General features: G+C 37.7%; 1 protein-coding gene across 1 annotated transcript; it reads right to left on the bottom strand.

Annotated features, from left to right (window-relative positions):
- Positions 1-738: 738 nt before the first annotated feature.
- UBE2V1 (ubiquitin conjugating enzyme E2 V1) lies at positions 739-25,206 on the bottom strand. The gene is made up of 4 exons (XM_026697492.2): positions 25,160-25,206; positions 10,046-10,194; positions 6,900-7,025; positions 739-2,834 (listed from the first exon to the last, which is right to left on the bottom strand). Exons 1-4 carry the CDS (start codon positions 25,179-25,181, stop codon positions 2,688-2,690), a joined length of 444 nt encoding a protein of 147 aa, XP_026553277.1. The 5' UTR covers positions 25,182-25,206; the 3' UTR covers positions 739-2,687.
- Positions 25,207-25,294: the final 88 nt, after the last annotated feature.

Here is a 25,294-nt window from a genome sequence, read left to right as displayed (position 1 = left end):
TTCAAGGTTTTGGGTGAGGGACCCCCTTTGCCCATCTCTTCTGGGAAGTGCCAGACATCCCTTGGGAGTCTGTTCTCGCAGAACAAGCAGCAGAGAGAGGATTCTGAGACGTCTTGTACAGAAGCCTCATCCAATTACTGAATGTGTTGTGCCAAAATAAATGTTGTTCCTCAATCTTTCTGGATTGGGGGGTGGGGCAGAGGGGGGAAGAGAAGGTAGTTCTGTGCAAAAGCGGGCTCACACCTGCCCTCGTGCAAATGAGCATGCAAAAACGTGCTTGCTTGCTGCTTGCGCAAGTGGGGATGTGTCGATGCGCCCGCCACTTCTGTGGCCTGGTTCTGAATGGCTCAAGGTGCAGAAGTGGGCCACAGCTCGGGGGTTGGGGACCCCTGTTATAAAGTGTCCGGAGATAACTTTAATTTAATTTGTAGTTGTAGAATTCCCTTGTCAAGTCAAATTTCAGCCACTTCACATAGGTCTAATTCCAACAATTTTACAGAACAATCCCAAATTATACCTAAATAACAGGTCACAGTATCGAAATATTTTTCTGAACTCTATAGCAATATTACGTTTAATAGCAGCAACAATAAATCACATTGAATCGGGCGAGTTTCAGTAACATCCATGGTAGTTGTCTAAGCATTACTAGTGTCCTCTAAAGATCAGGGTAATCATTTCAATGAGATAGTCCTCTCCAAGATCTCCAGTCTAAACATAAATACAATTACAGCACAGTAATATTAATGCACACTTTTTATTATATTAAAATCAGGCAATGGTCTGATACAATAAAAAGGCTGCTTATGGAATACTGTTAATTTTTTTTTAATTACAGAGGATGTTAAATCCTTACAACTAATATGCTCCTTAAAAGAGTTAATGGAAACATCAATTATTCATTGACTTGATACTTCTGCTTTTAAACGTTGACTTTTGCTTTTTGTTTTACACGAACACTGCATTTTTAAAAATTTTCGTTAAGAGGATACATTGGATTGTTTGCATTTAAGCTTTGCATCCACGTTTCAGCAGTCAGTGGTCCAAAACAAGGAGTCTGAAAAAGAAGTGATTTGCCAAGAAGCCTCACCCACCATGCATGGCAGCACCATCTGATTCTTTAGGAAAGAAAGGCATCTCCCTCTCTGCAGGTTGTCAGAACACAATCTCCTCTTCACAAAATGGATTTGTCTTTATGCCGGCAGGCTGCTACGGAGCCACAAAGTTATGCATGCCGATGAGCAGTTAACATGGCATTCAAGCAGAGGTAGTGACCTTCAGCTCAGAAAGCTGGAGTGTTTGTTTTAAACATCCATGTAGAGATCTTTCCGGAATATTTAGCCATTCTTAACAACAGACTTAGACGCTCCTGGTAAATTACTGCTCTTTCACTGTATCAAAACCCTGTCTAATATGTCAGCTATGGCTAGCTTTCTGGTATGGAAGCTGCCACAGGATAGGAAGGGAAGGCTGTTTGTGAGCAAAACCAGACATTCTTGTTTTCTCAGCTGGTGAAGATTAATTTATAGACCCTACCCATGCCCCACCCCAAAATTGACAAGCATGAAGCAATAATAATAATAATAACAACAATAATAATAATAACAATAACAATAAAATCAGGCAGTTTGCCAGCCACTTACCTCTTTTGGCCAAATGTAAAGCATCATAGAAGGGGCAAAAAGAAAGCAGCACCCCAACCATGACAAGAAAGACAGACAGGAAAGTCTGAAAAGTTCCCCCAGATCTGTCATCTCAAGGCCCTCATTCCAGGGGGGAAAGAGTGAGACAGATATACAATCTATGCCGTAGCAAAGGTTTTGGGAGAAAGAAGAACCTGCCCCAAATGGCTGTGTACGCATTCATTAAAAGCAGAAAAATAAAAAACCAACCTTAGAGACATTCAGCGTTTTACTAGAGCTTGCACAAAGGGAGGGATGACCAAAGTTACCAAAAACATCCCATTAGTAGTCCATACAACCCAGACACACCTGGTAATTGAAACCTTATGGCACAATCTTTTGGGAACGTTGTCTTGGGCAGGCCCTTTTGGATCAAAAGAGAACTGTGCAAGAATCAAGGATATTCTGGCTCAGACTCTACTCTTTTCAAAAGGTCTTGGGCAAGATCACGATCTATGGATTGTGCTCTCCATGTCTACTCTAATAAATAGCCCTGAGCATCAACTCTATTGCAAACACATAAAGAGAAAGGAAGAGAAAGAGGGAGTGGGAGAAAAAGAAAGTGTGTGTGTGTGTGTGTGTGTGTGTGTGTTTGAGAGAGAGAGAGAGAGAGACGGGAGAAAAGATATAAACCCAGGCCAAACACACAGCAATGTGATTGTGTGATGTATGCTTTTTATGCTTTTTCACAGTTGAGTTCAATGTGACACACTGGTCTTTTTGACAGTAATAAATTTAAATAGACTTTTCTTGATACCAGAAGTTCAACTATGTGGACAGTGGTTACACAGGACAGCATTATTTGTTATAGCACAACTTATTTTCAAATGGAAAAAAAAAAATTAGTATAATTTACAGTATCTCAAGATAAACTTTCCTTTGCAATGGGAACTTCCTTTCCAGTACTTGGAGATCTACAAGATGCATCTAGAAAATTTACTACTATGGAAAATGAAGAGAGCTTAAATTGAATGATGGGGCATGATTTTTCTTTTTGTTTTTTCATTAATTACTGTAACATTGTCCTTCAGGTGGTTGAGGAAGTTTCATATTTTCTTTAGACATCATAAGACGCCGGAGCTCTTGCAGAACAACTTTGATACTATAAGAATTCTGCCATTTTGCTAGGACTGATATGGCTCTTGGATCAACCTGGCGGAAAACAATGAACAAACTTAGGTCTCAAAGAAGCTTTATGTGCCTTATTTCAACAACGAAAACAGTCAGGCCTAGGAGTAAAGAGCTACAAAATTTCAGAAACACAAAAGGTGCCTGACTTGTATTCCTTGAAAGCTCCAATCTAGCTGATGCATCACTTTGTAAAAATGAGATGGTTCTTAAATACAGGTAACCCTTGACTTACAATTGTTCATTTAGTGGCCATTTGAAGTTACAATGGCACTGAAAAAAGTGACTTATGACCGGTTTTTACACTTATGGCTGTTGCAGGATCCTTATTGTTACATTAGGGGTGTTGAACCCACTCGCATCATGGCTGTATTGTGATGTATTGCAATGTCTTTTTGCCTTTGCCGAGCCGGGGTGGGTGTGGCAGTTTTACAGGCCTGGGTTACATGATCAAAATCCACACATTTGTCAACTGATTCATATTTATGATAGTTGCAGTATCCTGGGGTCATGTGATTTACCTTTTGCGACTTTCTGGCAGGAAAGATCAATGGGAAAGCCAGATTCACTTCACAACCAGGTTACTAACTTCAGTGATTCACTTAACAACTGTACCAAGAAAGGTCATAAAATGGGAGCAAAATTCCCTTAACCTCTGTCTCGCTTAGCAACAGAAATGTTGGGTTCGTAAATTGTGGTCGTAAGTCGAGGACTACCTGTAGTATGAATGGCTGTAGTCATGAATATTCCTATGTTAAGCATGCCAATACCCAGCTCTTCGGATTTCATACAATGTTTAATACAATGTTTAAAAGGAGTAAACAGTTGTCGAATCACTCAACAGAGGCCAATTCAAATCTGTAGAACCTGGGCTTTCAAGCCTTATTTGTTTACTTTGCACATAGTCTGTTGGTTTTGGAAAGCAGCGTCGTTTGAAAGTAGGAGGCAAAAAAAAAAAATCAAAGATGCCTTTTTCTTCTATCAATAGTTTTTATTAGTTATGTTCTGAAACTCATATTCCCTTTAATATCTAGATTATAAATGAAAAGTCTTCTATTACTTCATTATTTCTTGAATTGGTATATTGTCATAATTTCTGGTGATATATAAGATCAACAAAATAAATAAGAATCTTTTTAAAAAATCAGTTGAAAACATGTATATTGTAACAGTAAAAATAAAAAGTAAATCTCTACTAAACTTATTATTGGAAATAGAATTTGAGCAATAGCAGTAACCTGCATTTTAGTTACATATATTTTCATCAAAATAAGGGAATGATGCAAAGATAATCTACCCTTACCTATTTTGTTGGACTTATTACAGATATTGGAATATTGAATATTGGAAGAATCAAAAACTCTTAAGAGATTAATATAGAAACAGAGCATTATGTAATTAATATGTTTGAAAATAATATGCTTATTTTTCTTAGGCAGCTAAACAGAGGTATATCTCAACTACAGAACAATGAATAGTACAATTTATCTTTGATAAATGTTCTGCTATGTTAATTACTGGCACAGAGACAAGTTCAACAATATACAGGGTGTCACACTAGCCCACTAGATTAAATATTCAGGAGAAATTATTGTAAAGGATTAAAAGAGTAAAAAGTAACTCAATATTTAATAAATATGATCTCTTCTGCATGCACCAAATTGAAACAAATTTAAGCCATGGGATAGTTTTCATTATCACTGGTCAACAGAAGAGTTGTAGTTAAAGTAATTATATATATATCCTAAAATAATGTGTTTTAATTTCCTCAATCCCATTGCCCATTATTTGTGTACGGAAAATAATTTTTTTTCAATACTTACACATAACCATCTATAAAAAAACTACAGTTAGACAAATAATGCATTATACTTTAAAGCAGGGGTCTCCAACCCTGGCAACTTTAAGACTTGTGGACTTCAACTTAGCAAAGCTGACTGAGGAATTCTGGGAGTTGAAGTCCACAAGTCTTAAAGTTGTCAGAGTTGGAGACCCCTGCTTTAAACTTTATATAATAGGATAGAGAGTATAGACCCCTGCCAGATCCCTAACTGCCATAAGGGTCAGAAAGCTTCCTAAAAACACTATAGGGAGCCAACCACATAAATAGGAGAGAAACTAAAAAAAACCCAGGACCTCCTATTTCTGATTCAGATGGTCAACTCAGAAGGATTCCATGTTTAATTGCATACTCCTGCTTTTTCTCTGGAACAGGTCATCTGTCAGAACTACCAAGCCATCTTTGGAATGGAACTAGACTGGAATGGGGCTAGACAATCCAGATCCAGATCCTCTAGAACAGGGGTGTCAAACTCAAGGATCCAGCCGGCAGGGTGCTTAGATCCAGTCCATGGGGCTGGCCTGGAAACAGCAAAGGACCGACCTGAGGTGCCCCCTGCCAGCCAAAATGGAGCTCGGGGTGGGTGAGTGAGCACTGTCCCCGCATCCCGTTTTTGGACGCAACAGCCTTCTGCAGCCCTCTGCCAATATGCACCCACCCGCGGCAGCCCATTTTCAGCCAAGACAGCCTCCCCGAGCTCAGTTTTTGCTGGCAGAGGACTATCCAAACAAATTAAAAACAGAAGGAGAAATGTTTCCCCTTTTGCATTTGAACATGCAAGAAGGGACAGGAAAGGAGGAAGGGAAAGACAAAGAAAAAGAGAAGATGGGAAGAGAGCAAGGGATGAAAAATAAGGAAAGGGGAAGAAGAAAGGAGAAGGAAGAGAGAAGGAAAAAGAAGAGAAGTAAGTAAGTTATAATGAGAGTGAGGGAAGATCTCAGGGAAGTCCTGCCTTAGCACCTGGCCACAGGTGCCCCATGGCCACGCCAACCCCCAGCCTTCTGAGATCAAACACAACCCTGATGCGGTCCTCAATGAAATAGAGTTTGACACCCCTGCTCTAGAATACACAATGTTGATCAGACATTGCCCTCTTAAGTACCTGATTGACTCCCATATTATTGGCTCTCTGTAAGCTATTAAAACACTGAATGGTTTTAGAGAGTCTATGGAGAATAAAACATCCCTTGGTTTATTATTATTGCTGTTGTTCATGCATATGAATAAACAAACATCTTAATAAATAAATGTTTTTAAACCTTTTAATGACCATTTTATACTGCAATTTACTGTCAGAGGGAAGTGAGAAAAAGTGGTGAAATTTCCTTTTTCTCAGTAGCTTAAAGATATTCCTTTCAGTACCTCAAGAGGCATACATATTGAAAGTTACCTACTATATAAAATTAATTAAACTTGTTTTGGCATACCGTGGTTTTTCCTTCCTGGCTTTAGCTGCTCTCAGACTTGACAAATCTCATAGCTAATCTCAAGTGAAGGATTTGGGGCCTAGAATTAGCATTTCCTATTTGCCTTATAGCTCAAAAATCATACCATGTTGATCTATTCTCAGATAATGGGTAGATTCACTAGCACTGTTTATGAAAAGCATATTTGTATGTTATAATGCAGTAATACAAGCCTGTAGGTCATGTAATAGCAATAGCACTCAAATTCATATACCGCTTTATAGTGCTTTCCAGTCCTCTCAAAGCAGTTTACAGAGTCAGCATATTGCGCCCAACAATTTGGGTCCTCATTTTACCCACCTCGGAAGGATGGAAGGCTGAGTCAACCTTGAGTCTGGTGGGATTCAATCTGCCAAATTGCAGTAGGAGTAGCTTGCAGTACTGCACTCTAACCACTGCGCCACTGAGGCTCCTTGGTAATGTTACGAGTGCTGATACTAACTAAACGAAGGACAGTCTTAGGACACCAACTGTTAGGTTGCCAAATTTCTAACAGCCATGGCTCATAGAAGTTAACAGGTTTTCATTAACTATTAATTATCTCAGGCTTTCCTGTACAAGTTCTTTTATTGTTTTATATTTGATATACTGTTGTATTATTGTGTTTTTAAAAACTGGTCTCACACTTAAAATATTGAAGTTTCTCAAATGTTTACAACAGAAAAATGGCAAAACAGAATAATAAATAATTAGCTGCATGCTTACAGAAATGTGCTGCTTTTCTATTCTGCTTGAAAAACTGACAGAATATTACTGTTAGGATAGAAATAATGAAAAACTTACCACTCCGTTAGAACTATTTACTCCATTCATATTAATTTTCGTTACAAATCTTACAAATGGAGGTGCTTCAGGATATTTAGGGCCACATTCTATTTTAAGGCTATATATTCTGTTTTCATAAATAGTCTGTGGGGGAAAAAAAGAAATATTTTTGTAAAGGAATCCATAACTAAAGGACCATGGCATATAAGATCAGTTTCAAATTAGCGAAGCTATTTTCTTTCTTTTCTCCCACCCTCCAAATGAACATAATTTGCATGCACATAATACAGTAAACAATGATAACTACAGATGGACAAGTGCATCTAAAAATACAAAGATGTATTCCCCAATTCTTTTTTCTTTTTTACTATTTACCTGACATACGCGACTCCAAGTGTTTCGCAACAAATGGTTGTCTTTTTAAATTAACAGGATATACCTGCTCTTTGAGGGAGAGAACCTACAATTTGGCACTCTATTAAATTATTGCTTGGATGTAAATATTCTACTTTGCAAACAGAAGGAAATTCACTTGTATTCATCTTTGGTTACTTGCATGTTCTTTTTTTTTTTTGCATGTTCTTTTCCTTTGAAATAAAAACCACCGTCTTAGAAATTTTTTCTGTTATTCAATATCTGATTTTGGAGGTTATGGAGAACTGATGGAAAACTGTATGATTCTGCTTACCTTGGGATGTTGGGATCATATTCCAATTAAATAACTGTTTATATTGGGCTTCTCCGAGAATTACAAAAGGCAAAATAAATACAAAGTATCTTCCATAGATGCGTTCTATACTGCATCCTCAGTATAAATTATTGACTAGAAAATTCCATTTGTTATCAATATGCTCTTATTTTTTCTCCAAAGAACATTCTGGCTTATAAATGGATATATTACAAGTGCAACATGACAGTAATTAGGATACAATTTGGATTGCAACTTATTTTGATAAAAAATGATGCATACTTGAATGCTTTCTTAAAACTAGTAACCACATGAGCACTAGTCCCAAGCACAGAAAAAAAATAAGTACACCCAATAGATATACATGATGATATTTTTAAAATGTGACATTGTTTCCAGGCTGAACTCATTTAAACCAATTGGTTGTGACTGACAGCTAGATTCTTTCATGCCATGCTGAACTGGGACCTGATGGTGACTAATAAATTAAGACTACACCACAAAAGAAACTCAATTTAAAATTTATTGGAAAAGTCAAATGATTCATATATTTTATAATATAAGAATCAAGTTCATGAAATAATTAATAAAAATCAATATAATTGTTAAACATATAATAAATGGTAAATAGATTAGCTTATATTCAGCAGCAAAAAAGAATATTAATCTAGATCAGGTAGAAATGTGTTAATTTTCAAAATGTCCTAGGATAAGCATTTTGAAGCATCTAAATAAATAATTCAACATATAGAGAAATACTTATATCTACCATTTCATATTATAAACTTTGCTTCAAGATGAGTTCAACTCATAGTGTTTTTAGGACACGTCCATGCATTCCTGAAGAAAATTCAAAATACTTGATATGGTTCAGAGAAAAGTTAGAAAAGTTTTTAAAACTTCTGAAGCAAACTGTTTTTTTTTTTTCATGCTTCAACTAGGAAAATTCAAAATAAAAATGCCCTGTCTCTCCATCTTGAAAGACTTACCAAAGATTTAGCATTAGAAGGAATTTGACAACATAGCCTAGTATTTAGGAAGAAGTTCCCCTTTTGATTATATCAGCATTTTTTAAAAGCACAAGTACCTTTTAGTACCATGGACATAACATTTTCTCATATTCTGATTGGCTGCTCTATTTGTGATATTATCCTAGAATTTCATTTGGTTACTACTTCCTTGGATGTTCATTGGCTGGTTTTACAACTTGGGGCTTTCCAATTCAAACTAATGTTATTTTAATGGTTGTTAGATCAAAGCTGTATGTCTTGGAGTCTATGCTTCCTAATTAAATTTCTGATTCTCCAAACAATAAATCAAGACATAAGTCTATCCATCCAAATGTCGTGCTCTTGACATTCTACAAATGGCCCTTGAGCTTGTTTGGAAGTTCAAGCAATGTAGCACATTGTATGTTGTATGATTTGACATTCTCTTTCATGGAGAAGCAGTTTTGGGAGAGAGACACATGGAGTACTGAGAGAGGAAGAGGACACACCCTAGTGAGCAGATCAAACCTGGGATGGGATGGCCACCAGTCAGATTTCCTCACATCTATGTTTTTGACATAAAAATCACCTTAAGAAACTGAAGCTAAACTGAATGTTTCTTCTATAATTTCATCGCAAAACTTGTTTCTATATAGCAGAATGCTTTGTTGTAATGTAGCTATATTATAGGTAAGTATATTTAAGCAACATCAATGAAAATTAGTCCTGACATTTATAACTATTAGGTATCATGCTCTATATTCCTTCGTGATCAGATGGGGGTGCTATAAGCAAATATAAAACTCACAGTTTTAAGTTGTCAATTTTAATTATGAGGAATTGGTAACTGTACTATCTTTACTCCTTCGTATTTCAAAGTAAAATGGCATATTATTTATTGTCTAATTTTCTTTCAGTTTGTTTATAACATTTATTTTTGCATCTTTCATTTGAAGAGACTGAGAAATCCTACATGAATTCTTTAAAGCAATTTTGTTCAGACTTGGGTCCTCAAAACAAGATGAACAGATCCATTTAAATTACATTTGCTTCAAAGTCCCATTTATGAAAGATGTCTACAATTTATGCACAGCATATGGCATTCAAAAGTATGTTCATATCCTACTCTCTCATCTATTATTGTAAAGCTGAACTTTTCCCCACTGAGTTTTGCCTTAGCAGTTTTTGATTCATTATTATGTGCAAAAAAGAAATTGTGATTAAATTACCCAGTTAGTCAAATAATCAGTTGAACAACAATCAATTTAATACTACACTTTAAAAACATTAAAAACTGAAATGGAATCTCCATATCATTTAAAAAGGCAAAGAAAAGTTAAGCATGGGATTTACTATTATACAACCCTCTCATACTATGAACTACTGTATATTACAAAATCAATCACAAAAATAATGTTTCCTATTATAATACTAGAAAGCAGTTTTAAAACAAAGCAGTAGTTTTATATCTTTAAACTGATGCTTACCCTTGGGGGGCCAATTATCATGCCTGTCCATCTTGTAAGTGTCATATCTTCATCATCTTCAAGACCCCAGCTAACTGTTCCATCTCCTACTCCTTTCTGGCCTTCTTCTAGCTCTTCCAGCAGTCGAAAATTACGAGGAACCTTTACTCCTGGAAATAAATCAGATTAGACTTTTGAGATTAGAATGGTTGTTGGCAAAATAATATTGAGTATCTGGACCGAGGTGTCTTATTGGTGTGCTAAACATTTAAACAGAATAACAGAGCTGAAAGGGAACTTGAAGGTCTTCTGGCCCAACCCTATGCTCAAAACAGGAAACCCTATAGCCGTGATGGCAAACCTATAACACACGTGCCACAAGTGGCACACAGAGCCATTTGTACTGGCATGCGAGCTGCAGGCAAACTTACTTCACTGCGCATGCCCGCACCTCACAGCTGATTTTTTTCCAGTTGGTTTGAGGCCTTTTCCGGCCTCCCAAAGGCTTGGAAAAAGCCTCTGCAAGGCTTCTCAGGCCGAATTATAGGCCCGTTTTGTCACTTCCTGTAATACCGGAAGTGATGAAACGGGCCTATAATTCGGCCTAAGAAGCCTTGCAGAGGCTTTTTCCAAGCCTCTGGGAGGCCGGAAAAGGCCTCAAACCAGCCAAAAAATCAACTGTGAGGCACAGTGCAGGTAAGGGGGGGGGGGAATTGCGCAGGTATGCGCAGGGGGCATGGGGCGCACATTGTATTCTGGGTGCTGGCACACGAGTATGGGCGTGCTGGCCACGCACAATTTTTGGCACAGGAGCCCAAAAAGGTTTGCCACCACTGCCTTATAGCATTTCAGACAAATGGTTATCCAATCTCTTCTTAAAAACTTCTACTATTGGAGCACCCACAACTTCTGGAGGCAAGTTGTTCTACTGATTAATTGTTCTGTCAGAAAATTTCTCATTAGTTCTAAGTTGCTTCTCCCCCTGATTAGAATCCATCCATTGCTTCTTGTCCTGCCCTCAGGTGCTTTGGACAATAGGTTGACTCCCTCTTCTTTGTGGCAGCCTCTTAGATATTGGAACACTGCTAGTCCATGTCATTCCCAGTTAATAATTAACAATATAACTCTGATTACAATTAAATCCTGCTAAATCCTGCTTTTGTGTGTATGAGTAGCTGCAGCTAAAAGAAGCTATTAGTTTAAGCACCAAAGCACATATTAATAAATAATTAGCAACAATTATGTTTATAATTAGTTTGATAACAATCTGCATCCATGATTAATCTCTATAGAAGATACCCATTTGATTTTACAGAGAAGTTACAAGACCTTAGAAAAGTATTAAAAGAACAATTTAAATAGTAACTTCTTCTACAATTCATTTTACGTGGCAAATTAACCATGCCACGCTGAGGAGAAACTATAATGTCATTACAAGATGTTATTAAAAAGAAAAAGTATCTCTTGAGCTAAAGCTGTAAATAAACAGAAACATAAATATACCTTGATCATATCCTTATTATAACAAAAAGTTAAGCCATTTGCAGTGAGGAGATAAGAGAATCAAATAGAGAATGCTATCCATTCATAGAGTACACCTGGGAAAAGATTGGGAGTACAAGATTGGGAAAAAGAAAACAAAAAGTATATAAGGGGTCCTTGGTGCCCTCTGAGCTCGGTTGTTCTCCAGGATGGTGTAGACAGGATCCATGCATGGGATGTATTCAGCTCTGTTTGGCTATAGACTGAATAGAAAAACTGAAGACGCACGCATTCTCAGGTAAGTCTACCAACGTTCCTTTTCTTGCAGACCTTTCATTACACGAACTAGATAACATAATCAGCGCTAGTAAAAACAAAAAGTACATTGGGCAAATGACCAAAAAAATACAGCTTCTTTCAACAGATTACTCTGCTGTTTTGCTCATTACTATACACTGCTGCACAGAATGGAACAACACCAAGTTCCACAATCTGTTTTCCAGATGTGTGGCATAACAAGGGCTGCACTGGCTAGAACTGGGAAGTTGTGGCAAGATATTTGAAAAGCACCAAATGGGAAAAGCTGCTATGGATAATATTGGGTATGAATGATCCTTAAAAGTTACCACCAACATTTTGTGGGAATGCATACGTAATAAGCATTTAAGCTGCTTATTTCATAAGTCTAATGGAACAGAAAAAAACCCCGACAGAATCTCCCCCCCCCCCCTCCCCCATAAGCCTGCTGGATTCCTCATTCAGTTAAAACAGAACAAATAAAAACCATTCTATATTATTGCTAAGAGAAGTACATGGCTATGGCCATAGGATCCCCAGGAATTGATACTGACTGAAGGAAAAAAATTATATAGATAGGTTGGGAGCTTTAATTGTATTTGGACTATTTTTTTCTCTAAAGCATCATTCACAGGCATAAGCAAAATTAAGCATTTGTCAACCATAAAGTTGATATACAGTACTATTGCTAAACATAGTTTGTTTCCAATTACACCTGAAGTACCATCTGCTCCACTTTCTAGAAAAACAAAATCTTAATAAACATTATTTTGTTCCTTGGTAACACCAGCATCAACAACTGTAACCTAAGATCAACGAGTTTAAACTGGAGCGAGTCTTTGGAAACTGCAGCTAGTATTTCACATATACTGTACTGAGAAATCACTATCTTTCTAAATGCAATGCTTATGATTCATCCCATTCATTTTATGTACAGAAATACATGCAGTTAGGACCATTAGGGACCAAGGGTTTGCTGAAACAATACAGACTTGATGTACTGAACCTAACAGAGCTGAAGAAGCTTCTTGATGAGAAGCAAAAGGTCTTCAAAGAAAAACCAGAAAGTCCAGTTGCCTCTTGAAAAAGCACCTTTCGGATTACTGATGGAAGAGTTAGCGAGATAGAGTCTGCACATATTTCCAGACGCAGGAAGTTGCACGAAACCAAAATTGTCTGAAAGAAGTTCTGTTGGGTAGCTCATACCCTTGACCCTCAAGAAGGTTGTGTCGGGGACTTTCAACATGCCCTCTTTTGATGACGTAAGTGCAGTTTCAATCCTGGCAAGGCACAGCTTGACATATTCCAAAGCTGTGTGGTTTAGGGCTTTAAAGGTAAAGACTAGCAATCTGAATTTGACTGGAAAGCCTTAACACTAGTTGCTTGGGAGCTATTCACATCAGTTTTAATTCCGATTCTGCTGTTGTTTTTCTCAACTTACTGTGGCAGTTGCCAAGGGGCCAGAAATAAAACTCCTATAATCCAGAATTCTGGCTCAGCTGCTGTTTTCCATATTGCAAAACAGTTAGTAGCTAGGATGCTTCTTCTCTAGTGACTATCCATGATGTTGACCCCATCCACTTAGCTCACCCTCCACCAGTGCACATATTGCTGTCAAAGGGTATCTATCGTTCATTTGCAATAATTTTCTGGCAGGTCAGTCAAAACCAATACCAGCATCCTCTGCAGAAAACTTCACACAACTACCTCTCCAATTTCACATTCTCCTCATTTATAAAGCTTCTCTCCCACCTTTGATTCTATTCAATTACCACTCTTTCTAACTCTTCCACTTTCCACTCCAGCAAGTTTCACTTGTTTGCACTTAAATCCCAAAGAAATTACACTTTAAAGTAAAATCTTGCATTAAAACTGACAATGAAAGCTTGATATTGGAATTGACTAAAATAGATATTTAACCTGAAGCCACCTTTCAAAATACATTTTAATTAAAAAAAAACCCTGAATACATTTTGAACTGTCTCTCAAAGACACTGAGATCTTATTGCAGCCATTTGGGCTACAATTTAGGCTCTTCTAAGCAGGCCCTCAGATTCCATTTAACTGTCATTCTTGTCCTCAGGAAGTGGCTTCTTCTGGTAACTTTTATTTGTTATATATGCTGCATTAAATTTTACTGCTTTTTAAAAAGGATATAATTTTATGATTGTATTGACTTTAAGCCATCCCTGCATGAGCATTACTCATTAGTAAATGGTTCCTGAGTGATGTGCAAGCATAAAAAATAGGAAGATCAGTAATGTATAAAGTGAGGATGTAGAACTTATGGCCGTCCAGATGTGGCAAACTACTGGAACAGGGTGAAACATTGAGGAGTGGAGGTACCTATGAAGTGACAAAACTATTGAGGCACCATAATTTTTCACAGACTTGTCACAGCTATTTGGAGGGTCTTTTTTTATGTCTTCTGAATATTTTCAGAAGATACTTGGAAACACTGCTATTGAAATAACACAAGGTGGCGAGAATATCCAATACACCTTCCTCCTATTTTCTCCACCACAACACTGTGAATTATATTAATATAGGGGAAAAATACATATGACTAAATGCCAGTTCCTCGAATTGGAAGTTAAGGGATGCACCTATGATAATCTGAAAACTTTAGATGCTGTTCGACTTATTTAGTTTTTGCAAGTGCTGTTTCTCATCCTGAGCTGTGTTCAAATGCTTTACACTGCATGGAAAGTGATATAATTCCAATGGAGGCAACAGTACACATTTGTCAGCCAGGCTAATTTACTCCTGTTTCCCAGTGGCTCACTGGTGCTGTTAACTCTCCTTGATGGTCTCTCATCAAAGTTGAAAGGAAAAATCTCAGCTGACCTGTGTCAAAATGACCTGTCTCCTGCCCCTAGGTTTAAACAATGCTAAAGCCATAATCTGTTGAATCCAATGGATTTGGGTTTGGTGTAGCAGTTACGGTGCTGGTCTAGAAAACTAGGAAACTGCGACTTCTAGTCCTGCATCAGCCATAAAAGCCGGCTGGGTGATAAGTGTGATGCCTTGAAGGCCATCTGCAGGGAGACCAGAAGGCTTCCTTGTGCACTTGATTCGCCACTATAAAAACATAGAGAAGGATCACACAAACTAGGGATTTCATCCAGCAATGCTCTTTTTATTTCCTAACTGCTAATAGGCCTGTCCCCAGAAGAGGGTGGGGTGAGGGGTGTGTGTGTGGGGGAGAGGAATTTCATACATTGTAATGATAAAATGTTTCTCAAGTACCTTAAAGTCCCATCCTAATGACAGAGGTAAGGTCTTGTTTCTAGGTGAGTGCAAAACATTTCATTTTGAAGGATTTCTGGCACAAAATGTCATAAAACACCACATTTTGAGTGCCAAACTTCTGTCTTGAATGTAGATCATTTCCAAATGCTTGAAACACATAATTTCATACACAAAAACAGTAGTTTTAAACTTGAAAACGGTTCTGCAAAATATCAGTTTTAAAATGATTCAAAACAAAGTATTTTTTATTCTTTTCCCAGCTTGAATATTAGGGCTAAGGGATACGTTCTAGGAAGGATTGATATAAAATTTAGAAGATCTCTTGTTTGTCTGATCTGGAACAAAAACCACCTCATATCTTTTAAAAGCAACAGAAAGACATCTCTGCTAAGAACATGACTGTCTACACATGAAAAGTGACAAACCCAAAATTAAGTCGGAAAACATATCCTTGAAAATAACCAGAGAAAATGGCCTGACTCAACCAACATTAAAAAAAGCTATTATACTACCCAAGGGCTGAACGGATCTTAAAGTAGACTAGCAGAAGATTTATATGTATATTAATGCTTTACTGGAACAGTTTAATAGGAACAAAATATAACTTGGCAAGATTGTTATTTAACAAAAAGGTGCAAATTTACATTTTGGTAGTGTCATGGCTGTTTGAGTTATAGACTTAGCTACATTAAAAGCCTACAAAGCAGTTAAGCATTTAATGTTTAATTGACCACTGTCCAAAGTTGGACTAAAACATTATTCTGCTCTACGAACCAATATAAATGTTAAGTTGGCAATAAAATTCAAACTGTTTGATCATTTTGGTATTTCTTTGCCAAGGTTTGCTGATATAAATAAACATTTTCAGTTTTATAATAGTTCTTCACCTATTATCTATGTATAAGGCGTTCACTTCCTGAACAGGACAAAGCCCACAATTAAGCCAGTATCAATCTTTTTTCACCTGTGTTCCTCTTGAAATATTCTAGGAAAGTAGTTCTCAACCTTTCCTTTACCACAGACCCCCTTTAAATGCCAGTACCTTTTGTGGCCACAGACCGTGACCACGGAACTCCAAGACTTAACTCAAGATTTAAAGCATAACTTTTCTTCAAGCCTACGTGGAACCCCTGTGACAATATTTTGGCCCCTCAGGGGTCTGTGGCCCATAGGTTGAGAACTATTGTTTTATCCTCAAATGTTCATTATTTGACTTCTAATTGCCATTGCCAGATTCAGAGAAATGGAGAGCTGGAAGAATTCTAATTTGTATAATTAATTTGGAAGATACACATCAGATATTCATTTCCAAATATGGACCGAACCAAATCATCAAGCATTCTTAATGTTATAATTACATCTTCTATTAAGTTTAATCCTGAATGTAATTAAGGGGACAGAACATATTTTTCTCTTCCCCTACCTTCCACAATATTACAGAATAATTTATAAAGTGCATTCCCTCTTGTTGACAGCAATGATCAATCAGTGTATTTTTTTTTTTTTGCATACATCAGTTGTCTTACCAATTCTTAGAAGGATTTGGGTTCATAACTCTACCACATTTTAAATCTAAATAGAGAACACTGAGACTTGAAAATATATGAAGCTGAATTATCATTAAGTATATACAATACAAGGCCAGCACAAACTGGTGAATATCAACTCAGAAGTAATTGCCACTCAGTTCAGTTGGGTTTACTCAGACAATAAACAGAAGAGTCCATTACTCTGGACACCTTTGCAAACTCTTTTTAATCTTAAATGGTATTTATCTCCAAGTAGATATGCAAAGTTGTTTTCTCACTGTTATGAAATGGTTTGATCTGTAGTGCATGTCTCATCTAAAATTAGCATAAAATCCAGTTATCTGCATAAGAAAGTAGCAGTTTAGCAGAGTTCTCCAACCCACTGTATGGAGTGATTCTAAATTCTGTTCTTTACTAACCCTGCATCAGCAATACTTTATTATGTGGTTTCAAGCAGAGTAAACAAACCAGCTGAAAAATGTCAGTGATTTGATGATAGATCTATTGCTGCTACAATGATTGACATTTGCTGTTCCAACAGAGACAGCAAAAGAAACAAAAGGGGACTTTACATTACATCTGTCCTAATCTTTGTATAACCCAGAAAGAGGGAAAGCAAAACAAAATGAAATTATGACAATGGATAATAGAGCACCCGCATCTTAATCTTAGTGATTATCAGAAACTCACAATTAACTTCTGGAAATTAACTCTAAATCTATAAGCCTGCTCATTATTATTTATTTTCTAACTGCGAGTATAATAAGTATCCACATCATTGTAGAAATTATTCATTTATGGGGGAAAAAATCCTGAAGAGAATGGATTCGTATTTTCACCATCACAAAAACACTGTAAGAAAAAAACATGTGCACAAACAGTATCTGACATTTTTTTAAAAAATGAAATAAAATATAAAAATAATACATTTAAAAGAAATTTTAAAAGGGCAGGCTCGCTGGACTATTAGGTATTTTTCCCCCTGCAATTGGTTTTCTATGTTTCTAATATAACCAGAGAAACTAGCAGGCAGATGTGCTCTACAACTCTCTACCCATGCTATTTTATACACAATGGCTGACATGGCAAGATGTTGATAATGGTGTCTCTCAAGATAAGATTCTTAAAGCAATTCTTTAATGGAACAGGAGATAATCCTTGTTTAGCGACTACTTTGGATAGCGACTGTGGTTACAATAGGAATGAGAAATCTTGTGATCAAGCCTGGCATTCATACCTTCACAAGTCGGTAAAGGTAAGCTGAAGTAAGATCATAAGCACAGTCACAGTTTACCTAGTGACTGCTGTGTCCCTTAACCAAGGGTTTTCAAACTTCGCAAGTTTAAGACTTATGGACTTCAACTCCCAGGATTCCTGAGCTAACATGACTGGAGGAGGAATTCTGGGAGTTGAAGTCCACAAGTCTTAAAGCTATCAAGTTTGAAGACCCCTGCCCTTAACAATCAAGTTGCTGGTTCCAGTTGTGGCTAAACAAAGGCCACATGTATGAATAATTTGCCTTATCATTTTAGTCAACTTAAAACTGCAAATCAGCAGCTGAAAATATTATAGATGTATTGAATTGGCTTAGCAACTTGAAATGAAGCAGAATAGAATAGAATAGAATAGAATAGAATAGAATAGAATAGAATAGAACAGAACAGGGATCGCCAACCTTTTGGACCTCAGGGATCACCAAACTCATAATTTTAAATCCTGGGGACCACTAACTGCTTCTATGGGCATGGCTTGATTTGTGGGTGTGGCTTGGTGGTCATGTGACTGGCTGGGCATGGCTTGTATTTAAATATTATAAATATTTATATAAAATATTGTTCTGTATACAGAAGCCTGATGATGGCAGATGAGATTCTGCCGAAACGTTGCTACAACTTTAAAAGCACAACTATAATGACGTGGGAAAATACCCGAACAAAGCTGAATACCATGTGTGTGTGTGTGTGTGTGTGTGTGTGTGTGTGTGTATACTATATGTATATGTAGTCCTTGACTTATGACTACAATTAGGACCAGAATTCCTGTTGCTAAGCAAGGCTATTGTTAAGTGAATTATGCCTGATTTCACCACCTTTTTGCCTTGCACTTAAGTAAATCAACATGGTTGTTAAGTGAATCCAGCTTCCACCACTGACTTTCCTTGCCGAAGCTGGCAAGGAAGGTGGCAAGTGGAGATCACATGACCCTGGGAAGCTGCAACTGTCATAAATACTTGTTGGTTGCCAAGTGCCTGAATACTGATCATGTGGCACTGGGAGAATGCTGCAGCAGTCCTAAGTGCAAGGATCTTTTGCAGTGTTTCTCAACCTTCTCAACTTTCAGATGTGTGGACTTCAACTCCCAGAATTCTAGGAATTGAAGTCCACACATCTGAAAACTGCTAAGGTTGAGAAACACTGATCTACTGTAAGTCACTTTTTTCAATGCCACTGTAACTTCAAAACAATCGCTAAATGAATGGTTGTAACTTTAGAACTACTTGTACTGTTTTTAAATTGAAGGAATAAACATCAATAATCTGCACTACTCTGATAGCCGAAAATGGACCACCATGAATAAAGGTGACTAAGATCTCTCTATATAAAAATGTGTGTGTGTGTGTGTGTGTGTTCCAGCATAACTCTGGAACGCCTCGAGCAATTTCAACCAAACTTGGTACACAGATCACTTACTCTCTGGAAAAGAAATACTGTGGGGTTAAGACACCCCTAACACCCCTCAGGGTATGTGTTCTGTTAAGATACAGCCTATAGCACAGCGGTGTTGCCATGGTAACGCCTTCACAGTACTCCACAAGGGGGCTCCCTCTGGTAAGAGGGAAAATCCAACATTAGAAATTACGTTTGGTCCAGACATTTTCAACAAGGCTTTGATTATTCTTGAGGACAAATGTATGGCCGTGATCAATAAAACATTACTGAAACTCGGCTTGCTTGCACCACTACAACGTCGAACAGCTTAGTGCATATATCGGGGACAAGAAGTCATAGCCTCTTCAGGAATTGCAGAGACGTTAATGGAAGGAGGAAGGATGGCCCATTCTACACTTACGTTGCCACTTTACATCACCATTCCTTTCTAATACAGGATTGGAATAAATAAATACCCGGGCAACGCTAGGTTATGTAAAGTAGACTACAGTAATGACAACAGGTAGAAGAACCAGCCCAAGAATTGGTAATGAAGACCTTGAAACACTGGATAGTTTCTGCCTTTTATGATCAACCATCAACAGTAAAGGAACAAGCAGCCAAGAAACACATTGCAGGCTAGCACTTGGTAGAGCAGCCATGAAGACCCTGGAAAAGATATTCAAATTCTATGATAACTATATCTAAAGAGATCAGAATCGTGCAAGCCATGGTGTTTCCTGTGATAATCGTGGAAGTGAACATTAGTTTCAAAGAAGCAAGGTATGAAGACTCTTGATGCTTTGGTGTTGAAGAAAATTCCTGAGAAGACTGGATGGACAGCCAAAACAAATGAAAGAACAAACAAAACTCAATGGAATCAACAAACAAATGAACCCAGAGTTCCCACTCAAGGTACAAATGACCAGGATAAAATTATCCATTATCCAAAGGTATAGCTCCCTACAGAAACCTCAAATACTAGAAAAAGTGGAATGAAAAAGAAGGAAGACCAGCAATAAGGTACGTGGACTCAGTTATACTGGCAATGGATGAGCAGTTGGAAGCAGTAGAGGACCAGATCAGGGAGAGATTGTCATGGAGAAAATCTTTCTGTATATTCCTAAGTGATGGCACATCCCTACTTGATGGCACATAATCAATCAATCAATTAACACTTCACAAGACAGAAGTGCTGGAATTCCCATGTCAGAATATTTTATGAAACAGGCCAAACTTAACTCTTTCTGCATCACAAATCGTTAGTGTATAAGCCACTGCTATAGTACACTGTCACATCCTATAGTTTTAGGCCAGTATTGCAAAGTTGTATCACGAACTAAGTCCAATATGCTGGTACAAAGGTTGAAAATAAAAGTCTCAGTGTTTCAAATGTGGCTGCTGAAACAGTAGGTTTGTAGGAACATATTTCCAAAATACAACATCCAAGCAGGACATTTGACCAGAACAATAAAACTACTTTAAAACTGCTAAAATGAATGTTTTGATACTAACAATTGTAGAATTATGAATTAACTTAAGATTTTTCATTTCCTCATTCAAAAATTGTTGCTATCGCTGCTATATATTTTTGTTGAACAGAATTATCTGCTCAGACTGGGAAACCTAAGAAACAGTGTGATACAGTGATTAAAATACTGGATCTGAATTAAAGAAACAGCATATCTTTGGCTATTAACAGTATTTTGCCTTACAATAATTATAAGCAGAGAAGGAATTAAATCCACGGAAAGAAGTAAGATGCAAATGTAATAAATATCTGATCATGTAACTTTATTACAATTACAATATTTTTGTACCCTTTTGAAAGATATTCTCAAAACAGTTTTGCAAACTAAAAGTATAGAATACAACAAACTAAAAATGTGATACAAATAAAAATAAAGTCCATTGAAATATAACAGAGAAAGCAGTGGAATAAAACCTTCAAAGATTAAGAACAAATTAAGAAATAGTTATAGGGGATGGCAGATCCTGTCTTTTGTCCCTACTTATCTGACAGATCTAATTGGCAGGCACATGACAGAGGGCTTCCATAGCTCATCTTAGCATTCAGACAAGTTCATACAGGTTTAGGATGGTATGCTACTTCCTTTGTCAGTGGGGTTTTGGATTATCAAAACAGTGTGCAAAAAGGACTTCAGAGCAGTGCACAAGCCAAAAAAGGATTTGAACATGCTATTCTTGCGAACTCTGAAGAATAGTGCTTTATTGTAAAAACCAAAGAACAGTCATTTTGCTTGTGTTCAGGAATGCATTACATTCAGTAGTATAACAAAACAATTTTGAAATGAATTACAAACTTCATGCATTTGGATAACATTATAAACATGGCTCAAGCAATGCAAAGACAGCTATATCAAATCAGTAGGTCAGCTTCAATCAGACACATTACATTTAAACCAAACCATGGACAGCTATTTTCTGGCTAGGTTGTTGGGGACAAGATAAGCCAATCATTGGAAGCAGAAATGTTCAGTGTTATCCAGATCGGTCCCTGCTGTATTGTTCAACAAGTCCACTATAAATACAATCAAATAATAAAGATGTCAGGCATCACCCCATTGCCACTATCAAATACAGGATGCAACTATTCTTGATTTCCTTCATGTCAGGGGGAAGAGAAACTAAAGTGGCCTAAGATTGCTTTGACAACAAAGTGGTTAAATAAACATTAAATGCAATGTACTTATCTTTTGATTTTTATTTAAAAATGTCACTTAAATAGACTATAGAGTTTTATAAACCAAAACAATTGCCGGTTACACTTAATTTCTTCTATATAAATTTCAAGCTGGAAACTAAAATGAAAGAAAGAAAATAATTTCTATAAGCTCAAGTGAAAGATTTTTACTTGTTCTACTGGGTACACGAATATCATTAACAAATGTGAACTAGACAGAAATTCTTTCTCTTCCAATTTATTGAATGTGTTCCAGTCTATGACCAATCATTTCCTCCAAACTAAGGACCACAAAATAGCTTCTTCCTCTAAAGATACAGTATAGCAGATTCTACCCTAAAAGATGCTTCCTTCCTCTTCTGCCCCAGGACTGGCAAGTTGCTGGATAAACTACAGCTTGATGATTTGCCACATTTCTTGTATAAGAGAGGATTCCAGCTGGATGAGATAGTAAATAAATGCTTTAGACTCTAGGGACAATAAACTAATTACAGTACCTATTTTTAAGCTAAATGGACAAGTACAGTAGTCTAATCTCATAGAAGTCACTTATCTATATTAATATTGAGGAATAAAGGATGTCCTTATTAGACTGGAGTCCTTGTGAACTTTCAGAAAAATAATTCTCAATAAATAGGATTTATGAGCCAACATTCATAGGACTGCATAGTTAATATGTTAGCATTTCTTATCACTTCACTTTATATAGACAAAAGATGCTGGGTTGCCAGACTGTTTTAATGAAAAATGTCTGCTTTAGAAAAATCATATTTATTGTTTACCCTCCCATTTGAAACAATCATCTCCATAGAAAGATCTCAACATCCTAGCCTTTTTGATAACTTTTTCAACAAAACACAAGGAAATTCCATTTTAGGGATGGAAGCTTTTAATTTGCCAAAAAACATTTTTGTTACTCACTCTTATGAAGTATTATGTAGAACAAGTTTTTCAACATTTTATTTGGCATCATCCCTTTCTGAACCCATTATTAACTCACTGAGACCCTATCAAGAATTATTCAATCATAATATCATGTGATCTATATCAGCGCTGTCCAAATCTGATTCTCCAGACATACTGGACAATTTCCTCCATTTATTTGTCTAATATCCTTTTAAGCCATCACTTCAACTTCTGGCAATAACATTTACAACTTTGTACTGTAGATAAAGATGTAGGTTTCCTGGAAAATTTTGAATTGGAAAAATTTTCTAAACAAATTTGTTACTAGCAGTATCTACCCACCTGAGCAATTACTTTCCCCAGAGACAACCCTTTCTTAATTAAGCTAGGAACCGCCCCACTATGTGGTTATATGCAAAATATATCAAAATATTCTTCTTTTTCTCTGATTAAATAAACAGGGACAGAAAAAGCTGTGGGGAAGTCACAAGTTATAACTAGAATATAAGGTTATGTGAATAGTCATCAAATTCAGTGAATAAGCAGTTGTAGAATAGAAATCTTGTCTGGAAACACCTCAACAGTCTCCAGATTGTCCTCATAATCTCTGTTGCTTACAATAAGTCAGCAAAGACTGCAGTGTCTTCTTAAAACCAACTGAAAGCTACCAGTAGTATTTAAAGACTTGGCTTGAACACAGACAACAACCAAGGATGAAATCCTATCCAGCTATAAGGTACTCCGAGCAATCATCTCTTCAAATACCATAGATCTATCAAACAAACATAATTCATGTCTAAAACATTGGATTGTTTTAGGATTATAACTTTTGCAGAATACAGAATAACACAGTTGGAAGGGACCTTGGAGGTCTTCTAATCCAACTCCCTGCTTAAGCAGGAGACCCTATACCATTTTAGACAAATGGTCGTCCAGTCCCTTCCTAAGTCTCCAGTGTTGGAGCATTCAAAACTTCTGAAGGCAAGATGTTCCACTGGTTGATTTTCCTTACTGTCTCCTTAGTTCTAGGTTGCTTCTCTCTTTGTTCACTTTTCATCCTTCGGTTCTTCTGGTGTGTTGGAAAATAGGTTGACCCTGTTTTTCTTTATGGCACCCCTCAAATACTGGATCAATGCTATCATGTCAGTCCTAGTTCTTCTTTTCACTTTTCATCCAAATCTTGCAACCATTCTTCATATAGCAATAGCACTTAAGACATTTTATAGTGCTTTACAGCCTTTCCTAAGTGATTTACAGAGTGAGCATATTGCCCCCAATAATTTGGGTCCTCATTTTACCCACCTTGGAAGGATGGAAGGCTGAGTCAACCTTGACTCAACCTATACTTTAGCCTCCAGCCCCCCAATCATCTTTGACATAATTTAGGATTTATTTATTCATAAAATTCATTGACAGCCCATCTTACCTCAGCGTAACTGAGAAACTATAATGCTGGGAATGACAGAGTGCATTAAGCTCAAGATAAAACGTCACTTCCTAGTAGTGAAGCCTAAAAGGATCGTACTAAAAATCTACCTAAATGAAAGTTCTTACATTCAATTAGGACTTGAACTCCAAAAACCATTTAAATAGTGGCAGTGGAGAATATATGCAACTCAGGGGTCAATGATCAGAAGGCACAGAAAAGGCAAACAGCCCTCTGGGCCATAACCTCCACCCTTCAAGACTCACTGCTTCTGAACATGGAGGTTCCAAAAAGCTGCCAGAGTTTACATACATCTCCTCCCACCTGCTTTTTCTGATTTCTGGTGCAATCCAAACGGGACAGCTCCAACTTCCATCACCCGTACAGCAGGGTACCCACCAGCTCTACAACTAAAGGAAGCTTCCTAGAAGGAGATTTCTTTAGACTCTCTCCACTATCAGACCCTCTTCCTTTCCCACTTCCCATGGACTCCCCTGCCACACCAACAGGATGCCCAAGTTGCCCCTTCTTCGCCCATTCCTGCAGGATACTGACTCCGGGGGCCACCGCCCCTTTGTACGCCTGGGCTGTCAAAACACGGCTGGCCACTAGATGGCGGTAAAGACTAAAGACTTTCATGTCTTCTCCTTGCCAGCACCCTGCTGGTTGCCTGGATGGGTTCCATCCCATATACAGTAGCATGTCCCTCGGGCCCCAGACACACCCAGCCGGCGAGTCCGGCTGGTTTGGGAGCCCGCGGGGACGCCTTCGGAGCCCCACTCCCAGGAGAAGCAAACCCCCGGCAGAGTCGCCAACCCCCTTCTCCCTCCCCGCCGAGGAGCGCCTTCCTCTCACGGCCCAAGCTGGCCTGGGCTACCGGTCCCCGCTCACCCGAGCCCGTGGTGGCCGCCATCTTGCGCCGCTGTCGCTCCAAGCCCGCCCTCCCCACCGCCCACGTCACTTCAACGCGGGAAGTGAATTGATGCTGCGATTAAGGCAAGTGGCTGCGGCAGCTGGAGAGCGGGC

This window comes from Pseudonaja textilis, chromosome 3 (assembly GCF_049901715.1).
Source record: "Pseudonaja textilis isolate UNSWEBS1 chromosome 3, rPseTex1.2, whole genome shotgun sequence".
Classification (NCBI taxonomy): Eukaryota; Metazoa; Chordata; class Lepidosauria; order Squamata; family Elapidae; genus Pseudonaja; species Pseudonaja textilis.
The sequence above is the reverse complement of the archived record's forward strand: the minus strand, read 5'-3'. Positions and strand labels throughout refer to the sequence as shown.

What these genes read in the sequence shown, in the direction of transcription:
- UBE2V1 (XM_026697492.2), bottom strand. Translation starts at nt 25,181, where the DNA reads ATGGCGGCCACCACGGGCTCGG. An exon ending in TGATAATTGGCCCCCCAAGG is followed by an intron (nt 7,026 to 10,045) that starts GTAAGCATCAGT and finishes TTTCCCCCACAG; the next exon opens with ACTATTTATGAAAACAGAAT. An exon ending in TAAATAGTTCTAACGGAGTG is followed by an intron (nt 2,835 to 6,899) that starts GTAAGTTTTTCA and finishes GTTTTCCGCCAG; the next exon opens with GTTGATCCAAGAGCCATATC.